This window comes from Scylla paramamosain, chromosome 43, assembly GCF_035594125.1.
Source record: "Scylla paramamosain isolate STU-SP2022 chromosome 43, ASM3559412v1, whole genome shotgun sequence".
In the NCBI taxonomy this organism is placed as follows: Eukaryota; Metazoa; Arthropoda; class Malacostraca; order Decapoda; family Portunidae; genus Scylla; species Scylla paramamosain.
Genome location: NC_087193.1, coordinates 3,672,184 through 3,694,032, shown reverse-complemented (window position 1 = coordinate 3,694,032; position 21,849 = coordinate 3,672,184). Strand labels below are relative to the sequence as shown.

At 45.3% G+C, this 21,849-nt stretch overlaps 2 protein-coding genes across 3 annotated transcripts; both read left to right on the top strand.

Moving 5' to 3' along the window:
* Positions 1-277: 277 nt before the first annotated feature.
* Positions 278-14,243, top strand: LOC135093435 (uncharacterized). 2 transcript variants are annotated; one of them, XM_063992712.1, is made up of 8 exons: positions 278-510; positions 3,489-3,977; positions 5,217-7,999; positions 8,573-10,215; positions 10,486-10,624; positions 12,408-12,527; positions 12,674-13,086; positions 13,271-14,243. In XM_063992712.1, the coding sequence occupies exons 1-8, from the start codon at positions 372-374 to the stop codon at positions 13,497-13,499; spliced, it is 5,955 nt and encodes a 1,984-aa protein (XP_063848782.1). In that variant the 5' UTR covers positions 278-371; the 3' UTR covers positions 13,500-14,243. The 2 variants fall into 2 exon arrangements, with proteins under 2 accessions (XP_063848782.1, XP_063848780.1); XM_063992710.1 differs by having other exon boundaries at positions 278-603.
* LOC135093438 (mucin-2-like) lies at positions 13,561-21,549 on the top strand. The gene is made up of 3 exons (XM_063992718.1): positions 13,561-16,707; positions 18,089-18,110; positions 20,246-21,549. Exon 1 carries the CDS (start codon positions 13,561-13,563, stop codon positions 15,208-15,210), a length of 1,650 nt encoding a protein of 549 aa, XP_063848788.1. The 3' UTR covers positions 15,211-16,707; positions 18,089-18,110; positions 20,246-21,549.
* Positions 21,550-21,849: the final 300 nt, after the last annotated feature.

The window sequence follows — 21,849 nt, the reverse complement described above, 5'->3', positions numbered from 1 at the left end:
ATTAGAACCATACACAATATTAACCAGCAAACATACAACAGTTCTAACACAAGAATTACACCAAAAATATTATTTGACAGACAAAAAAAAAAAAAAAAAAAAGAAACTAAAAAAGATACAACCTTGTGGACAAGTTGCGCCATTATACCCCGAAACAACATTAATAACCAAGCACATAAGAATTTCACCAGACCAGTTATATTATAAATGTTTTTCTGACACCTATAACACCAAAAAACTTCACAGAAAAACAGGACAACCATGTCGACAAGTTGAGCCAACAGAGCCTCAGAGTTGCGTCACGAGAAGCGCGCAATGGCTGCTTTGTGGTCTCTTGTTATTTTTCTCGTTTGTGACTAAACCAGCGCGTCATGGAGGTCCTGAGCGCGGGGAAGAAGCACACGCAGGCCCTGGAAATGGTGTCCGAGGAGGAGGAGGAGGTGGAGGCGGCTGAGAGCGAGCACGAGGAGGGGGAAATATGTACCGAGGAGGAGGAGGAGGAAGAAGAGGGTGAGGTGTCCCTGTCCTCCTGTCCTGTCTTCCACACCGCTGTCTCGTCCTATAACGCAATTCCCTCTTACCAAACGCACGTAGCTTTTCCAGGTGAGGGGACACACTAATACAATAATTAATACGCTATATATATATATATTTTTTTTTTTTGCGGCGGTGCGTTGCCAGCAAGGGCATGCACTGATACTGGTGACTAACGTATCAGTAGACTAACGCACTTGCACTTACTATTATTGTATTTTATTTATTTTTTTTGAATGGTAAGTGGGTTTTTGTTGTTGCTTGGCTTAACACACTAACAAACTAATTAATGCACTTGTACACTAACGAATACTTGAGTTCTTATTTTTTTTTATTTTACTATTTTAAATTTTTGTTGGTGATGGGTGGTTACACTAATGCACCAACTTCCGCTTTCGGGTTTATTTGTATTATTATTTTTTTTACTTATTTTACTTTATTATATATATTTATCTATCCATATTTTTTTTGTGATTTTTTTCTGCTTGGCCTGGTCAATTTTTATATATTTTTATTTTTCTCATTTTGTGTGTGTTTATTATATATATATATATATATATATATATATATATATATATATATATATATATATATATATATATATATATATATATATATATATATATATATATATATATATATATATATATATATATATATATATATATATATATATATATATATATATATATATATATATATATATATATATATATATATATATATATATATATATATAATTGGGTTTTCTGGTAGTATTATTCTCTCTATCTTTTATTTATGTATTTGTTTGCCTTGTTTGCTGTTGGCGTTTACTTCCTTTGTTCTGACATTCATTATTTTATCTTATGGTCTGTGTTCTTTCATTTACCCAATTAGCAAGGCCCATGTTGGGCTAATATCAGGGTTGGTTTGATTTAAATTAAATGATTTTTTATCTAGATTAAATTATTGAAATATTTAAAATGGTGTAAGTGTTATATGAAGAGTAAAATATCTAATGATTTAAATTAGGAAGAAGGAAGAACATATATAAGCCATTTGTTCAAGAAAAATGTGGTCTTCTTGCCCTGTACCAATCCTGTACTGGACATGAAGCCTTCTAGTCCTGTACTGATCCCGTACTGGACCTGTATCAAGTCACGCACTACTTATGTGTATGTTTGTTTGCTAGATTGCAGTTCCTCTTCTGCTTCTTTGGATTTATGTGCTAGTTACTTTAACATAACAGATCTGATTAAACTGTTATTCCTTCTTAGGTTTTTATGTGAAAACTTTATTTATTTATTTATTTATATATTTATTTTTTTTGTTAGATCAACCAAGGGCAACAAAAATCCAATAAAAAATGCCCACTGAGATGCAGGTCCCAGAATAGGGTCCAAAGCGTTAGTAAAAAGTTGAAGGATAAGTGTCTTGAAACCTCCCTCTTGAAGGAGTTCAAGTCATAGGAAGGTGGAAATACAGAAGCAGGCAGGGAGTTCCACAATTTACCAGAGAAAGGGATGAATGATTGAGAATACTGGTTAACTCCTGCATCAGAGAGGTGGACAGAATAGGGGTGAGAGAAAGAAGAAAGTCTTGTGCAGTGAGGCCACAGGAGGAGGGGAGGGAAGATACAGATCTGAGATTGTGATCAGAGGAGCCCAACGGAGAAGATAAGGTATGAGCAGAAGGATTAGAGGTTAGGAAAAGGTCAAGAATATTGAGTGTATCTCCAAGATGGTCAGGAATGTGAGAAGGGCATTGCTTTAATTGCTCTAGATTGTGGAGGATAGCAAAGTTGAAGGCTAGTGCACCAGGATGGTCAGTAAAGGGAGAGGAAAGCCAAAGCTGGTGGTGAACATTGAAGTCTCCAAGAGTAGAGATCTTTGCAAAAGGGAAGAGTCAGCATGTGCTCCACTTCGGAAGTTAAGTAGTCAGAGAATTTTTTATATTCAGAGGAATTAAGTGAGAGGTATACAGCACAAAAAAATTTAGTTTGAGAATGACTCTGTAGTCATAGCCAGATGGTGGAAAACTTGGAAGATGGGGGGAAGAGCATGGGCACAAGCAGGTTAAGTCATTGTGCATATAAATGCAACATCCAGCTTTGGATTGAAAATGAGAATAGAGGAAGAACAGAAAAGGGGCTACGGTCAGTTGCCTCAGACACCTGCGTTTCAGTGAGGAAAAGAAGATGAAGTTTAGTAGAGGAGAAATGGTGTTCTACAGATTGAAAATTAGATCTAAGACCGCGAATGTTGTAGAAATTAATGAAGAAAATGTTGAGGGTGGTGTCAAGACACTTAGACTTGATACCAAAAGAGCAGTCCAACCTGGGGACATTTGTGGTTTCATTTAACATTGGCCAACTTTAATACAAGAAAATGGCCACATAAGACTGAAACAAATAATCAGTGACAATAAACATGAATTAATGCAATATATATATATATATATATATATATATATATATATATATATATATATATATATATATATATATATATATATATATATATATATATATAACAAATAAATGAATGGATGACTTTAAATAAAATAAATAAAAATTTTTATATTTTTAGAAAAATAAGTATTTTTTCCAACCCAGGCTAATATATTAAAATCTCTGCCTTTGTGGAGTTTTGAAGTGAAATAATTATATACATTTTTTTTTTTACTGTGCTTACTGTTTTTGGTTTTTCTTCTCCCTCTATTTATATTTACAAGGTCAAGGGAATGCTAACATATTCAAAACCTAACCTAACCTAATCTCATCCCACAGTACCCAGTATCATCTTTCAGACCCTCGACTACCCAGTTTTCACCCAACATTCCTCCTCATCCCTCTGCCTCACCCTATAGTACCATCTATCTTAACCTACCCCATCCTAAGCTCACCTCACCAAACCCTCAACTACCCTGTTTTTCACCCAGCATCCTTCCTCTTTCCCATGCCTCACCCACAGAGCGACGCACAAACAAGAAGTTCCCGTCGGCAGCAGTAGCATCAGAGGTGGTGATATACGACGACAGTGGCAGGACGGCAATCTTCACAAGCCCAAAGAAGAAGCGTCTGAGTAGCTACCCAAGGAGGAGCGAAGGGTCCAGACAGCACGTAAGGGAAGGCTCAAGGAGGAAGGACAAGGAGGTGGAGAGAGGCAGGCGACATCACAGTTCGTCCGCAGCAGTTCCTGAGAAATGGCCCAAGGTGACGCGTAGAGTGGACAGCAAGGGCTCAGGGGTGTCGGAGGAGGTGCATTCACACCCACACAAGGGCAAGGAGGTGAGGGGCGGCCAGAGGGTGCGACACAGTAGACAGTCCTCGCCGGAGAGTACAAGTGGATCTTCCTCCTCCTCCTCCTCCTGCTCCTCCACCTCCTCTTCATCTTCCGTTAGCTATAGTCTGAGTGAGGAGGAGAGTGATGTTGCCTCTGTCTCGCCATGTAAAGGTAGAGGTGGGTACTGTAGTTATTTCTTGTCAGGTATCTCTTATCTCCGCCCCGTATTTTGAAATGCTTTGCTCTCTTTGTGACTATTTTCCAAGGCCACAGAGATGAGTGGGTTCTCAAGAGCGTTTCTCTTGTTAGTAATGTAGAAATCTTGTTAACCTGTCAGTATAATTACATAAAAACCTGTGCATCTTCAACTAGAGCCTTTCAGAAGTAGATAAGTGTTTCTCTGTTAATAATGTAGACATCTTGTAACCTTAAAACCATAACTATAACCATAACCTTAAAAAACACCCTTAAGAACCTGTGTAACTTCAACTAGAGCCTTTTGAAAGTAGTGGAGGTACAGCGCAGATGCGTTTCAGAATGCGGTGGCTCATTTATTCTGTTTATATTGTAACGTAAGTTTGTTTTTTAACTCTAAATATTATTTATGATGTTTTTTTTTTTTTTTTTTTTTTTATGTAGTAGGGACAGTGGCCAAGGGTAACAAAAATCCATCAGAAAAAAGCCTGCTGAGATGCTGGTCCCCGAATAGGGCCAGAAGTGGTATTAAAAAATTAAAGGATAAGTTTCTTGAAACCTCTCTCTTGAAGGAATTCAAATCATAGGAAGGTGGAAATGCAGAAACAGGCAGGAAGTTCCAGAGTTTACCAGAGAAAGGGGTGAATAATTGAGGAAGATCACCAAAATACTTCTTCAGGTCCTCCCAACTAGCAGAGGCAAAATGCCAGAGGCACCTCTGCTTAGGGGATCCTGAGGAAGAATTGGAGTGATGGGACTAGATACAGATATTAGATTATGATCGGAGGAGCCCAATGGAGAAGATAGGGTAATAGCATAAGCAGAAGGATTAGAAGTTAGGAAAAGGTCAAGAATGTTTTGTGTATCTCCAAGATGGTCAGGAATATGAGTAGGGTGTTGCACCAATTGCTCTAGGTTGTGGAGGATAGCAAAGTTGAAGGCTAGTTTACCAGGATGGTCAGTGAAGGGAGAGGAAAGCTAAAGCTGGTGGTGAACATTGAAGTCTCCAAGAATGGAGATCTCTGCAAAAGGGAAGAGAGTCAGAATGTGCTCCACTTTGGAAGTTAAGTAGTCAAAGAATTTTTTATATTTAGATGATTTGTATGTTAGCAAGTTGATGAAAATAGTAAGGTAATTAAGAAAGAGAAAGAATGGGGGCTACCATACACTGCTTAGAAAGGCAGGGATGAAGTATTACTTGTGTGTTTATCACTGCGGCAGGCAAGGAGAACCGGCGGTGTGGGCCGTCCAGCAAGGGCCACGACAGGTCCTCCCCACCAGCCCGGGAGTATGGGTGTGAGCGCCCGCCCTCCAAGGTGGCCAGCAAGGTGGCGGGGCACCGCACCAAGCACGGCAGCTCCCAACACCGGCCATCCTCGCCCCACCCCAGGGAGCCACGGCGCCGGTCCTCCTACCACCACAACATCCGCCGCAGCCCCAAGATGAGGACAGCGGGAAAGACGCCTCACCACCGCATGCACCAGAAGCCGTCCAAAGCCAAGCCCAGTGAGAGGAAGGAGGCTGCCAAGATGGAGAAGCCTGCCAAGGAGGTGGAGAGTGTGGGTGGCACAGCCAAGGGGCAGAACTGGCTCCCTAGAGGCAGCCTTGGGGAGATGCTGCTCAGCAGACCCAAGGTGGCCTCTGCCCACCTGACTCCCACCACCCAGAGTGCCCCTCGGACGCTGGCGGAGGGCTTGAGGGCACCGGCTAAGGCCAAGGAGGACAAGGCAGATGAGGCGGTGGACACTAATCCGGCACTGGCACCTCCAGCATCGGAGGCCGCCAGGGAACTGCCCACGCTAGACCAGGAGGACGACGAGGAACTGCAGCTGAGGTACATTGCCATCCAGTCCTCCCTCAGGCTGCTGACAGACATGCAGAAGGAAGGCCAGCAGCAGGAGAAGGCAGTGGAGGGAGCATCAGGACTCTCCCGGACAGACAAGCTGGGGTCGGAGGCTGCTGGACATCAAGAGGAGGTGAAGCCAGTCCTACTGCTGCAGAAGGATGCAGTGGACCCTGGGTCCTACACCCCGCCGCTCAGAGTCAACCAGGAGGTGGCAGAGATGGAGCGCACGCTGGGGGAAGTGTTGACTGTTCAGAGCACAGATGACATCATCTCCATCTCTAGCAGTTCGTCCTCAGAGATTTGCCTCGAGAACCTGGCCACCAACAAGAGCTACCTGGAGGCGGCTGTGGGGGAGGGGCAGGAGGGCAGCGAGGCAGCGGGTGAGGCCAAGGGTGCCGACGAGGCCAGGAAGAAGGCCAGGGAACGGCCTGATGTGGACCAGGACCCTGTGGACATGGAGATCTGTGACAGCTCTGGGGAGGATGATGGTGGGGTGGGCACGGTGGAGGTTGTGCGGGACAGCCCCCTCTCTCCGGAGGCAGACCAGGATGCGGGGCAGGGCGCTGCTGACCCCATTGCCAAGGGAGAGGGCGTGGGCAGTGGCAACTTCCAGATCCCAGTGGAGTGGGCATACATGGTGCCACCGCCGCCGCCACCTGACCAGCCAGCCAATGACCTGCAGAACATCAGCAGCTGGTGCTATGACCAGAACATGTACCTGCAGTCCATGCAGGCTGCACCTGCTGAAGAACACCACCACCACCACCACCAACAGCACCACCATCAGGAGCAGCAGCACCAGCAGCAACAGCAGCAGCAGCAGCATCAGCAGCAGCAGCAGCAGCAGCAGCAGCAGCAGCAGCAGCAGCACAACCTGTCAGACACAGGAGGTGGTGAGTGGGTGCCTCCTCAGCCCCATGCTGCCTCCTGGCCACCATCCTTCATGGATTCCTATGACAGTGGCCGCCCATCTGGCGTGGCTGACGACACTGGTGCAGGAGTTGGTGTGAGCCTGCACCACCAGCGCCATAGCTATGCCCACCCAGAGGTGCCCCAGGCCCAGGAGGCAGGTGATGAGCAGAGCAAGGACCTGAGGGACATCCCTGCGGAGCATTACCAGGCCTTCATGTCTGCCGTGCTGCAGCAGCAGAGTCCCAAACCTAAGAGTGGTACCACCTTCACTGAGTGTCCTCAGCGGAACCTGATTCTGGTGCCCCTGAGCGGCAGCCACCACTCCAAAGGTGGTGCTGCCTCTGCCAGCTCCAGGAAGACCAAGGTGCAGAAGCAGCGAGCCAAGAAGCGACGCCTCAAGAAGCAGAGGGCCCAGGAGAATCTGCAGCAGGTCACCACCAGTGATGCCCAGGCAGCGGCAGCAGTGGAGGAGGAGGATGAGGAGGATGAGGACCTGCTGAGGGCACAACTGCTCATTGACATGTCTAGGAAGAAGGAGCAGCGCATCAATGAGTCCCAAGGCCTGCCACCCACTGCCAGTGCTGCCACCACTGCCATACCACCGCTGCCCCTACCAACACCCCTCCCTGCCCCAGCCAGCAGGGCAGCAGTGGCAGCAGTGGCAGGGAAGGAGGGCTATGAGGGCCGGGTGTCACCCAAGGTGCCACTGCCATCCTCTGAGTCTCTCTCTCCAGTGCCGCGGAGCCTGAGAATGGTGAAGAGCTTCAGCACTCGGCCCAGGAGCAGCGAGAACAGCCCCACACACTCCTTCAGGACGGACCTGCGGCCGGGACTCTCAGACATTGGGGGCTGGGGCCTGGACCCCAAGGGAAGCAAGTTCAACTACCACAGCACACAGCATGACTTTCCCCACAGCAGCGGCAGTGGGGATGCCCCAAAGGTGAAGTTCCCGCCCATCAAGCCCATCATCATCAGCCTGAAGTCAGACTCGGAGGACTCAGAGGAGGACGATGACGACAACAGCCAGGGCACCTCCTCCCTGGATTCCAGCAGGAAGGAGGCGGAGCCGGAGTGCCTGGCTGGGGAGCCCATGAGCCAGAGCATTGACATCCTGCTGAAGAGCATGAGGAATGCCAACCCCGCCACCAAGGAGCTTGAGCCCCCGGCCCACCCCAAGCTGGGCCCCAGCACCCCTATCCCCGCGCCTGCCAAGAGACACAGGGAGGTGGCAGACAATACGCCACAGGTGAGTGTTCTGCCTCAGAGGCCTCCATCTCCTGCAGATATTTAGTTACTCTCTTGTCCTTCATTTTGTTGTTTGTTTTATCTTTGTTCTAAGACTCTTAACATCAGACCTTGTATCTTTGTTCTAAGACTTTCTTTACATCAGACCTCATATTTCCTCCACTCATGAATTACTGTGAAGGAACATGTCATTGCCAGTGTTGACCCTCTGCTGTGGAGAATTGAGTTGACTTCTTAGGATCACTGTTACCACATTGTGTCCATGCACTGCTTCTCCTCTCCTTGTCTGTGTGCACTTCCTCTCCTCTCCTTGTCTGTGTGCACTTCCTCTCCTCTCCTTGTCTGTCCGTGCACTGCTTCTCCTCTCCTTGTCTGTGTGCACTTCCTCTCCTCTCCTTGTCTGTCCGTGCACTGCTTCTCCTCTACTTGTCAGTGTCCCTGCACTGCCTCTCCTCTCCTTGTGTTTGTCCTTGTACTGCCTTTTTGATGTGTGGAGGTCTGCCCCCTGAGGCTTTTCCCTTTCCTCCTTGCTGAGTGAGTGCGACGACTAACAAATGTTTGTGTTGTGTTGCAGGCGGTGCGTCACCTCAGCCGCCACCAGCAGGAGGAGTACCGCTGGCTGAAGGAGCAGCTGCGTAAGAAGGAGATGCTGCAGCGGAAGAAGATGCAGCAGAGGCCGCTGAGAGCCCAGCCCTCCAAGCCCCTGCTGTCCCCACCCATCACCCAATCCCCGCTGAGCTCCAATGCCCCACATGGCACCAAGGGTAGTGCCAGTCCCAGCTTTGGCGAGGACCACACCCGCTCCATGTCACCAGCCAAGGAGGTGCCAGGCGCGGCGGGCAGTGAGGGCACATCTTCCTCTGCCAGGGCAGTGACTTGGAAGGACGTGGGTCTGCTGCAGATACAGGTGTCTAATGAAGCTGCCCTGGACACTTCCACTGAGAGTGAGGACAGCTGCAGGGAGCAGCAGGCACAGGGCTACTCATCTGTTGATGCCTTGGCCACGGAAGAGGAGGATGAGGAGACTCTGAGGAGGATGGCGCTGCTCACCCAGAAGAAGAAGACAGAGAGTGGTGCTGTGGAGATCCAGTGTCGGAGGGTGGTCATTGAGGGGAGCAAGGCGGAGGGGAATGCTGTGCAGGCTGAGGTGAAGGAGGCAGAGGATGCACTAGTAGACAAACTGGAGGAGCACCTGGACGATGGCATGAAGGGGGAGTGGATGGTGCTGGATGAGGTGCGGGAAGAGGGTGCCGAGGCAGGGGAGGAGGAGCTGTGCATCAGAGGTGAGCTGTCTGAGAATGACATGGATGAGTGCGTGGAAGGCAAGGGGACCAGTGATGCCAGCAGCAGGTTGCCTGAGAGGCCTGCTCCTGGGGGTGTGGAGGCCAAGCAGGATGCATCGAAGGAAGAGGAGCAGCCACTCAGTAAGAACAGTGAGTTGAAAATCAGTAAAGGTGATATACTGACAAACACAACCACAGTTCCACACCAGGCAGCACCACTCGACCCTGAAGGTAGTGGCGGCAGTGTGGCACAGGAGGAGACCAAGGAGCAGCCAGTAGTAAAGACAGATGTGAAGCAGACAACAGAGGCCAGCTCTGATGGGGAGAAGATTGAAGAAGTGATCAGGAGGATAGAGAACAAGGCTAGAGTAGTGCGAGAGAAGGCCGGGAGTGAAGGCCTTTCCTTGGAGCCAAAAAAGAGCAGCGTGTCCACCCAGGGAAGTGGCAAGGCGAAAGATGCCAGCCCAGCCATGGCCAAGAAGCAGCAGGGGATGGAGCTGCCAGGCAAGGAAGGAAGCAGAGTCAAGGGTGATCAGATGGACATCAAGCAGACAGGAGCACCACACCCTATCACTCAAGGAACCAGCACTCAACTAGTCAAACTCCCCACAGGCACAATAAGCACAAGTCCCTCTGTAGACACTCACAAGAGTGCTGCAAAGGTCACAAAGAAGGAAGGCAAGGCAGCATCCCAGGGCAAGGTAGTGTCCCAGCGTATTGTAGTCATGCCTGATGCTTCAGCACTGGCCAAGAGAAAGGTGAAGGGGGTGAGGGCTGCCATGGGTGAAGTACAGGACGAGGCAGCAAAGTCCCCTGCTAGCCCTAGTTTGACGGCTGTGGCCAACGGGACTGTGGCAGCACATCAGGAACTAGAGAAGTCGGCCAAGATGCAGCTGCAGTTGAAGAGAGTGGAGAAAGAATACAAGGAAAATAAGTGAGTTGGGGGGAGAGAGTGTGTGTGTGTGTGTGTGTGTGTGTGTGTGTGTGTGTGTGTGTGTGTGTGTGTGTGTGTGTGTGTGTGTGTGTGTTAATTCATGTATTTGTGTGACAACAAAATCAAATAGTAGTGTATGTGTATACATACACTACTATATACATGTAAAAAACACCCAAAACACATCCCTAAACCTTTACAACATGACATTAACACAGTCACATCATCACTTCATAGACCACAAATTGTAACACTTCTCCGTTGCTGCAGGAATGTGATAAACGTGCTCAGCACACAACTGGTATACCTGCTGAAGGAAATAAAAGAGGAGCACAGGCAGAGGCAGGAGCTGAAGAAGAATGTTGGGGAGCTGAGGGCCAGGCTGAAGGACATGGAGGCGCAGCTGGAGGCACGAGTTCAATTCTTTCTCATGTGTTCTCTCGTATCTTGAGGTTTTAGTTGTGTGTGTGTGTGCATGTGTGTGTGTAGGTGGCTTAGATGAGGTTTCTCTCCAGGTGAAGTCTTCAAGGAGCATCTAAATGTGGTTTCTTTTTGTTGATAAGGTAAGTGTAATATTTTTGAACTAGTTGAGTTTAGGATTTATTACAGGGTTAGGGTATCTTCTTGTAACAGGCAGGAGTGTTTGGGGTGCATGTTGGTCTGTAGCAAACATGTAGAGCATAAAACAAGGAATGTGTAACATCTCTGTATAGGAGGCAGGGTTGTAAGAAACCTGAAAATGAAACAAAAGGTTTGAAGTGTTATCTGAAGGACAGACACTTGTTTAGGTCATGGTGATACAGGTTGGTCTGGTTGGACAAAGCTTGTGTTAGCTTGTGCAATACAGGAAATGAATGGGTCAGACTTGACTACTTTTACATTTTTATGTATATGTACATACATGTATATGTATTTTATGTATATGTACAGACAGCTGGATGCTTGATGAAGCAGCCTTCCTACCCTTATTTTTAGTTAAAGCCACATGTTGACAATAGATTTTAATAGGTAAACATCATAGGCCAGAAGTTGTGATGTGTCACTTAAGCCACACCTTTCTCAACCTCACTCCATCTCTGCCTCCCCATCCCCACTCCCTCCTTGTTTCTACATTTCTCATACTCCCTCCATATCTCCATCTAAGCCCCTCTCTCTCTCTCTCTCTCTCTCTCTCTCTCTCTCTCTCTCTCTCTCTCTCTCTCTCTCTCTCTCTCTCTCTCTCTCTCTCTCTCTCTCTCTCTCTCTCTCTCTCTCTCTCTCTCTCTCTCTCTCTCACATTGAGAGAGAGAGAGAGAGAGAGAGAGAGAGAGAGAGAGAGAGAGAGAGCGCACTTGGGCACACCACATTGTTGTTTAAACTTACAGGAAAGAAAGTAGATAGTGGAAAGAAAGTAGATAGTAGATAACATCCTATGATTGTCTGAGTGTGTGAGAAGCTATGAAAATATCAGTTGGACTTGTCACACACTCAAACACAGGATGTTATTTATTTTCTCTCTTGGAAGTTTAAGCAACCATGTTGTGTGCCCAAGTGTGCTCTCTCTCTCTCTCTCTCTCTCTCTCTCTCTCTCTCTCTCTCTCTCTCTCTCTCTCTCTCTCTCTCTCTCTCTCTCTCTCTCTCTCTCTCTCTCTCTCTCTCTCTCTCTCTCTCTCTCTCTCTCTCTCTCTCTCTCTCTCTCTCTCTCTCTCTCTCTGTATGTATGTATGTATGTATGTATGAAGGAGGTATGAGAAGCATGGGGGATGGGGAGAGGGATGGGAATGGGGATGTGAAGGGAGGAGAGGAAGAAGGTAGGCCTAAGATTCACATCACAGCCAGCTCCAGCCAATGACAACTGCCATGAAAAGAAGATGACTAGTGTTGCTTTTGTTAGAGATATAGGTAGAAAGGCAGCTTCATCAAGTAGGGAGCCATCTATACATATAGACCTTATTTATCAATATGATATAAAACTTAATTTTTATATGTAAAATATTAAATAAACACTTAGGCTGAGTTTTTTTGAATGGGTTATTTTTGTTTTGTATTTTTGGATGGGGCTTTTAATAGCAACCCTGATAGGAGGAGGAGGAAGTTGAAAGGCAGGTAGTGTGTAAAGCAAGGAATGTGCAATGCCTTTGTGTAGGAGGATGACTTGCAGTGCTTGTGTCAGAAAGGAGGAGGAGGAAACTAAAAGGCAGGTCTTCCCTCAGAGCAAGGCCAGTGTGGTGCAGACCAAATTAGAGGTGATCCAACGGCTCAAGCTGCAGCTTGGCAAGGAGCGGCAGGCACAGACACTCCTGGAACACCAAGGGGAGTGGATGGGCAAGCTGGTATGTCCCCTTGTCACCTTCCTTGTTATCCACAAACCTTCTATCACCATCCCTTGTGTCTGTTGGTCCCCCTCCTCCTGCATCCCTTGTTTGTCTCTGCTACCTCACACTATTGTTCTGACCCTTACCACTGCATCTTTCCACAGGTTCATGGCAGTGGGTACAGCTTCTCCAAGGCCCAGGCAAGCAGTATTGTTGCCCTCCACCAGCAGGTGTGTGACCTCACCAAGAGGAAGAACAACCTGGCTTCTGGAGTCACTAATGGAGGAGAATTGAAGACGAGAGTGGTGAGGACCTTTACTCTAGAAATCAAAAAGGAATCTACTCCAGGGAATGAGAAACCTGAGAAAGCCCTCCTCCAGGTGTCTCAGGGGAAGGTGCCACCAGGCCCTGCAGGGAAACCACAGGAGAAGGCTGCTACTGTGGTGAAGAGAAAATTGGTCTCAAGTGGTGTGCTGGGTGGTGCCAAGGTTGCCAAGGTGGAAGTGCCATTGGAGAGTAGTGCCATTCAAGAGAGGAGAGTGACTGGAGTGCCACCAGTGCCCATCGAGAAAATGGTGTAAGTTCTGCATTTTGTGTCTGTGTCCATATATACATCGTTTTAATTAATGCTAAATATTCCTGTATCTTTGAGTGGTTTAGACAGTCAGACAGGGCAAGCAAGTGAGTATTTATTCACTTGACATCATAACCTAAACATTCAGTGAGTACCACATTCGTTTATCCTTTCTTACACAACACAGGGAGGAAAAACTTGATGAGATGAAGGTGCTGTGTCCTCACGACTTACTAGGCCGCTGCAACGACTCAGCCTGCCAGTACCAGCACCTTCCCTCAGCCAGACCCCCATTGCCGCCAGCCACCAGGGGAAACGTGCCTGGGACTGACCCTCCTGCTGTCTCCACTGTAAAGGGAGCAAGTGGTGGAAAGACAGGTGCTGGGGTGAAGATAGTACCAGTTGGGGGGGAGTGACAGTAAAGGTGGCTTCAGTGTGGCAGGTAGGACAGTGGCAGGAGTGACCAAAGTGACAAAAATGGTGACGAAAGCAGTGTCGTGCGAGTCCAGCGTTCGACAGGTGACTGAGGCAAGTGTGTCAGGACCAGACCAGGAGATGAGTAGCAACGTTCTGGTTACAGAAACTCATACCACACACCAGCAGACCAACACACTGACAGCTGCAGACCTGAACACACCTTCCACATACCACCAGACTGAAATACCTGCCACTGTGCCACCAAACACACCCACCACACACCAACAGACTAACACACACACTACCACAGACACAAACACACCTGCCGCACACCATCAGACTGAAACAACTGCCACTGTGCCACCAAACACACCCACCATACACCAACAGACTAACATGCACACTACCACAGACCCAAACACACCCACCATACACCACACTGACACTCACACAGACTTAAATGCACCCACCACACACCACTTTAATACATACACACCCACCTCACACCAGGAAACTGTAAAACCCACACCTACAGAAGCACACACCACAACACACACAACACCAAAGACAGAAACACACACCACAACACATACAATACCAGAGACAGAAACACACACCACAACACACACAATACCAGAGACAGAAACACACACCACAACACACACAATACCAGAGACAGAAACACACACCACAACACACACAATACCAGAGACAGAAACACACACCACAACACACAGACACCAGCTGGCAGAAGCACAAGGCAGCAGAGAACTAGTCACAGCACAGAATGACACTGGGACAGTCAAAGCTATGGAAGAGGAAACAGAATCACAAACCGAGACTCACAGTGACGCAAAAGACAGTGAAAAAGCCACAGAGAAACCCACAGAACCACAGGACCAGAGTGAGATACAAATTCATATGCCCTTCACAGCACCACAGGAGAATGAAACGCAGGAAACACACACTGAGGAGACTGAGGCAGACACAGCTCTTCATAACGAGGCTGTCAAGAAGACACAACCTGATCCACAGACTCAGACTATGATGTACTTGGAGGTTGATTCAGAGAAGCCAGGACAGGCAGATACTACCAGGGAAGGAGATACAGAAACACAGGGATTACCAGACAGTTCCAAGTGGGAATTGAAAGCATCAGAAGACAAATTATTACCCTCCATCATTACAACTATAACAGATGTGGAGATGGAGACAGAGAAGCCAGTACAGGCAGATACTCCTACAGACAGCAGGGAGGGAGATACAGAAACACAGGAGGTACTAGACAGTGACAAAGAGGAATTGAAAGCACCAGAGGAGGATGGACCATCAGGCTCCACCACCACTGAAGACGAACACTTGGACACCACACCGGGAACTTCTAAACAGCCCTCAAGGAAAACTGGATCGCGAGTCACCAGAAGTCGGGCCGTGCCCAAGAATAATGTGGAGGACACAGTACCTAAGGACTTGCAGAACACAAACCAGGAGGAGCAGGATGTGGAGAATGTAGAGGAGACTCCCAGTGATAACCAGGAGGAGACCAGAGTCACTAGGAAGTCCTTGAGAGTGAAGGCAAAGACATCTCCCAAGTGTCACTCCTCAGTGGACAGCACAAGAGCGTCCCTGAGGAGTAACAGGAAGCGAAAATCAGACAGTGGAGAAAGCTCAGTGAAAAACACAAAAAGGAGGACGTCAACAAGGTTATAACAAGACACTTGGCATAATGCAAACTGGTACAGCACTGGTTTAGAAACTGTTGCCATAATATTGTGGATTCTCGCCAGATCATTGTGATAATGTGTGTGTGTGTGTGTGTGTGTGTGTGTGTGTGTGTGTGTGTGTGTGTGTGTGTGTGTGTGTGTGGGGGGGGGGGGGGTCTTGGTGTTTTGGTGAGGGAGTGACAGACTTGACTGGTTATTTGGGAGTGGCGTATCAAAACAGTAAACTGAAGGTGTGTTTTGTTTAACACACGAGGGAACACTATGGTGTCTGATGCGTGTCTGAAGAGGAGTGGAGCTTGGCATCCATGACCTTGAAAACATTAACAGGAAGTACAAGTGTGACTGCTTGTGGTAACTGATGCTTCCACTGGTGATGGGAAAGACAGGATGGAGAGAAGTCTCTTCACTAAAACCTCACATTTATGCAATGGAAGTATTTTGTGTGTCTTGAATGATGCAACGGAGGGCCTGAAAGAGGGACGGGTCTTGTTGTGGGGGAGGTGCTTAACTGGAGACAGTTGCCCATAAGCAGATGCCCCTTTCCTTACCCAAAAGTACCTGGCATGCGGCACAGGAGATAAGGAGAAGTGCCCAACAGATGTGACACAGGGATGCCTCTCTGTGGATGACAGTAGAGCAGAGGCAAGAGAGGCACCAGCTGGGATGCCTGCAGTGCCACAACAAGCTCAGGTGTTTGGCAGTCTTCAGTACACTGTAAATACTCAGCTCAAATGTGGGCAATACATGGGGGAAGTCTGTGAGGGTCAGTCTGAATATAAAGGAAAGCAACAATAACCATTCTGAAATCCAGGCAAAAGTAACAGGATTGGTTTGAGATGAGGAAGAAAGCAGTGAGGGTTGATCTGAAATGCACACAAAAGCAGTCTGAAATGTGGACAAAAAAAAGCAAATATCAGTCTGAAATGAAAGAGAAGCAACAAACTTTCTGGAATGTGGACAGAAACAAGAAGGATCAGCCTAAGTGTGGTCAGAAAATGCTAGTGGAGGCATGTCTTCAGGAAGCTGCAGGAGGAAGGAAGCAGTGTTGCTGCGGTGAACGGGAAGCTCTCTACGCCAGGGAGCCGGAATGTTGGTGTGACAACCTCAGGGCATAGTTGTATTTTATTAAGCATTTGATCATTGCCTATCTCTGGTGTGTCTTTATGAATTGTCTTTTTTTTTTTACTCTATTTTCCTTTCCTGGTAGAGTAATAGCAGTATACAAGTTTGCTGTGTAAGATATGTGCAGTATTGAGGCCATTGCCAAGGTGCCATCACGTGCTATATTGCCACTACCTGGCGTACTTATCAGTATACCACTAGACATACCATATTTTGGCATATCATACTTCATTACGTACACTGCCTTTTTGATATTTTCTTCCCAGTGTTTCTGTGCCATCAATAACTTTTTAGTTTGGAGTTTTCAGCGCGTCTGGGTTGGCCGCTCCACCACCACTCGTCCAGCCACCCTCCACCTGAGGTAAAGTGACATCCACCTTTGCACCGTTGTTCAACAGGAGTCCTTGGTGTAATGGTACTGTGGCCACTCTAAGCATTGTGTACCTTGTCATGTTCAGTTATCTGGGAGCTTCTCTTTGGTGGTATTCAATCACTAACAATCTCATAGCCACATTTCCACCCATGCTGAAGTTACTGTGGTCACACCCTGTCACTGGCGAGCATTGGGTACCTTGTCATGTTCAGTCATCTGGGAGCTACACTTTAGTGTTGACCGACTAAACCACTGCCTGAATGCCTTGGGTGCCTAAATAAATAAATTATGATAATTCTTGGTTTCAAAATACATCATATTTAACCATCAAACCCAACTTCCGAACAGCAGTGTAGATTTTGAGTAAAAAATATGAGTATGTATAATTGTGAGTAGTGTGTTCTTATATTTTATAATGTAACTTACTGTGTGCTTTTTGATTGGAACTCACTGTGAAGAATTTGATTTTGTACTCAGTGCAGTTTAATATTGTAATCATTCATCTTTATCATTCATTCATTTCATTGTAATTTGATGAAAAAAGTGACTTGGTGGATGTAAATGTGTCTTGATAATTTATTTCACTATTTGGTGATAAAGAAATCTTAACTTGGTGGTGCCACAGTCCCTCTCATCAAGGACTGACCTGAGCTGCTTGTCATTGATGCATATGATAATTTATACCAGAATATGTTCTAGTTTTGAGATCAGACAAGCCACAGACTCACTTGCCTTGTTACCAGTTCTTAAGTTTTGTTCAGCACAGATTAACACCGTGGATGTCTGTCTTTATTTCCTCTGTTTCTCAGTTTGAAGGTTTAGAATGTTTTTTGCAGTGTTTTGAGCCTTTCTTTTCTCACTTGTTGCTTTACATGTTTGGCCTCACTTGAAGGGGTTAGTAGATTATGATGATTGTTTAATGTTTTTCACTTTTTTTTTTTTTTTTTTTTATAACTAGCTTAATTTGTGTCAAAATGATTAATTTTTTCACATTTCCTTATCTGAATTTAGTTGAAACTGGCAGAATTTGTTAGCATAATAGATTTTTTCACATTTCCTTATCTGAATTAGGTTGAAACTGGTGTCATTCATGTTATGGAGAGTTTGATTAGTTACCTGTGGCCTTAGGGGGTGAGGTGCAGCAGGTTAGCAATGTGACGCCAGGTAGCCAGTGCTGTTGCAGTCTTGTAACTCGCTCTGTTGTTCCTTCTCTCTTGAGACTAACAGGAAATTACCACTAGTTATATCAGTTTTTACTGTACTCAATGCCTAGCCCAAAATTTTGCTTGATTCATCTAGAAACTAATGATTTGATTTTTTCTTAATTGTAAAGTAGATAAACATTAGGTTTTTTATTTTTTTCTTTCAGGAAGTTAATCTACACATGACAGGTTAGTGAAAGTGATAACCTACCATTGTTTTGAGTAAGTTTTCAGGGAGTATGTATGGTAACTTGCATGCCTCACCAGTACATTTGTATGGTAGGGAGTCTGATAAGGAGTCTGAGGTGCATGTGTGTTGGGGAGACTTGCCGGAGCATGTGAGGACCAGCCTTGCATCTTTGGGTTAGGTCAGGTCAGGTTAGGGTATGTGAGTTATGTTAACCTGCCTAACCTTATCTAACCTAGTCACTTGTCAATGGTGGGAAAGAATAGGAGAGGTTAGCTTAGGGTAGGTTAGGGTAGGATACATTATGATGAGCTATACTAACCTAACGTAACCTAACCTAACCCAGCTACTTGACATACCTTTGGGATGAGAGAGAATGTAACCGAACTACTCTACATATCTTTAGTGTGGGAGAGAATAAGATAAGTCTGGTTAGGTTAGATTAAATGCAAGTTCCCATGAAGTTATATTAACCTAAACTAACCTTGCTTAACCTAACCAAGTCAGCATCCTAAGTATTTTAGGATCAGGTAGGTTAGGGTATGTTTGAATAAAATACATGGTTAAAAAAAGAATTGTACTAAACTTACCTAACCTTACCTGATGACCTGATGTGACCTAACCAAGACATCCCATATATTTATAGGGACAATTAAGATCGAGTTAGGTCAGAATAGAAACTGCTGATTATATTCATCTGTTATCATTACCTCACCTACCCTAATCTGCCCTGAACCTAACCAAACCTAACCACAAAAGTAGCAGGGATGTCTGGTCTTCATGTGAGTTCAGGTTATCTCCCTTCAGATACTTAGGTGCAGTTTTAAGTATATCATTGCTCAGTAAACACTCAAACGTTAATTTCTTGTTTCAGGTACTTGCATTCAGTTTAGTTGGCATGCATGTGTATGAGTGAGTAGGCGTGTGCACACGCACACGTGTGTGTGTGTGTGTGTGTGTGTGTGTGTGTGTGAGTAAGGGTTGTATCTCTAGGAGATGGAGCAAGTTATTTTATTAATCACTTGTTCATCATCATCATCATCATCAACATCACTGTTATTTTAGGAACCAGAGATATACTTAAGTAACTTTCCTTAGCAAATGATGAGTGATGCACAATTATCATTATCATCATCACTACCACCATCATTATTACTATTATTCATCATTACTATTACTGTTCTGTTTCTTGTGAATGATGTGAGGTAATGTATTTTGAAGATTCCATGTTTGGGGAGAGAGAGAGAGAGAGAGAAAGAGAGAGAGAGAGAGAGAGAGAGAGAGAGAGAGAGAGAGAGAGAGAGAGAGAGAGAGAGAGAGAATGCATGATTGTGTTAATGTAAAAATAAACTCAGATTTTTACCATTCATTCACATTCTGATTCTTGGATAGCAGTCAGATGCAGGACTGTATTCTGAAATGCTGTGTTCTCACCATGACTGTTTTCAGAGGCCACAGAGATGACTAGCTGGGTACTCAATACTGTTTCTCCTGTTAGTAGTGCAGAAATTTCATTAATCTGTCAATAAAACCATCAAAAACATCCTAGAAAACTAGTTCAGCTTCAACTACAACCTGTTAATCTATCAAGAAATCATAAAAACACTTTAAAGACCTGTGCAACTTCAGCTAGAGCCTGTTAATCTATCAAGAAACCATAAAAACACCTTTTAAAAACCTGTGCAACTTCAACTAGAGCCTGCTAATCAATCAAGAAACCATGAAAACATTTTTAAAAACCCTTGTAACTTCAACTAAAGCCTGCTAATCAATCAAGAAACCATAAAAACACCTTTAAAAACATATGTAACTTCAACTAGAGCCTGTTAATGTCAATGAACCATAAAATCAACCTTGAAAAACCCACGTAACTTCATTCAACTAGAGCCTTTTGAACATAGTCGAGGTGCAACACAGAACTTTCCTTTCAGTTTCAGAATACAGACCTTAGACATGCATAGATAAACTTTTTACTCACTTATTTTTTTTCTATACAAGCTTTTGTTGTCATGATAAGAGTGCATTGTTTTAGTGGAGATCCTGAGAGTGAGAGTGAGTGTGAGAGTGTGTGGTGCGGTGCAGTGGGGATGTGATGTGTGGCACGCAGTGTGTGACATGCTGAACTTGGCTATTACAGGTGGAGGAAGAGCTGGGCAGGTGAGGGTGACAGTGAGGCCAGGATGGGTACAGGACAGGTGGTGTCTGGCGCAGTGTGTTCCGCTGTCTCTCTCACTCTCTCTGTTTGGGTATGGTTCACACAGTACACATGCACACATGCTACACACTCACACACACACACACACACACACACACACATACACACTATTTTTGGTCATGTTTGGGTGTTTTATATATATTTATTTATTTATTTTTGTCCATTTATTCATCTTTATGTATGTGTTTGCAAGGGATTGCAGTGTTTTTTTGATTGTTAATTTATTTGCACTGCTATTATTTCCTGGGACTTTAATTTGTTATCTTTTTTTTGTCTGTTATGAAAAGAGACTGATTATTATCATTCTTTATTATGATTATTATTATGATTATTATTATTATTATTATTATTATTATTATTATTATTATTATTATTATTATTATTATCATCATTGTTGTTGTTGTCACTGGTTATTACTGTGAATGGGATAGCCAGAGCCAAAAAGTGAGAGATTATTTTTTTTTCTCAATATTTACACTCAAGAAAACAATATTGGCCATTACATTGTAACCACTCAAAATTGCTTAGCTTTTAGTTCATTGTAACCCACATAGCCATTTCTTTCTGCACTGCTTTTAGATTTATGCAGGATATCCTTTATTTTTTCTCCTAAACTTGTTATTCTTCTACTCAGTTATCCCAGTGAGCAGTATTGAGGAGTGTGAATGGTAAACCCCTTAAGGAACCCCACCTTCATCTCCCTCATTCCCTTCCTAGCCTGTCCCTTGCACCTCCCCTCTCCCCAGTGATTAGTGCATTAGCCAGGCCTGGTGGTGTGGTGATGGGGCACAGCACAACTCTACTTCAGGCTAACAGTGACAGCGGGACTAGGGAGCAGTGCAGTGTGGTGTGGCTAGGCTTGGCGGTGTGGCTGAGGGGCCCAGGGACGCATCTTCTCTGCCCTCGCGCGAATCTGACTTCCCAACGGCCACTGCACCTTCCCAGACCCCTGCCTCCCTTCCATCCTGGCCCACAGGACGCTCCTGGCCAAGGGTGGCCCATCGAGTATTTGTTTGGAGATGTCGTCAAGGGGTAAAGATAGAAAGCGGGGTCAGTGGTGGTGGTCATTATGTTCGCCTGTGTCCTTCATTGTCACTTCTGCTGTAAGTACAGTCATGGCACAAATGCTCACACTTGTGCATGATTGGCTGTGATTTTGTACATATATATATGTAAGTTTACATAACCTGTTACAGTTCAAATACAAATAAATTTACATGAAGGAACCTGGTCTTTGTATCTTTGCACTTATTTGTGTGAATGAGGGATGAGTGAGAGATGAATGTGGGAATGCACTGAAGGAAGGAAGACTTAAAGATGATGGTTGCTAGAGAAGACAGTAAGAAGAAAAGTCCAAAGTAAGAATGATAGGCAAGTTTTTTTTATGAATGAAGGGAAGGTTTGTGGATGCACTGAAGAAAGACATGGAGATGAAAAAAGAACAAGGAGACAAAACAAATGATACAAACCCAATAACTGAACCAAGAAAAGAAACCCAAACTAAGAATGACATGAGTTTTGCTTTT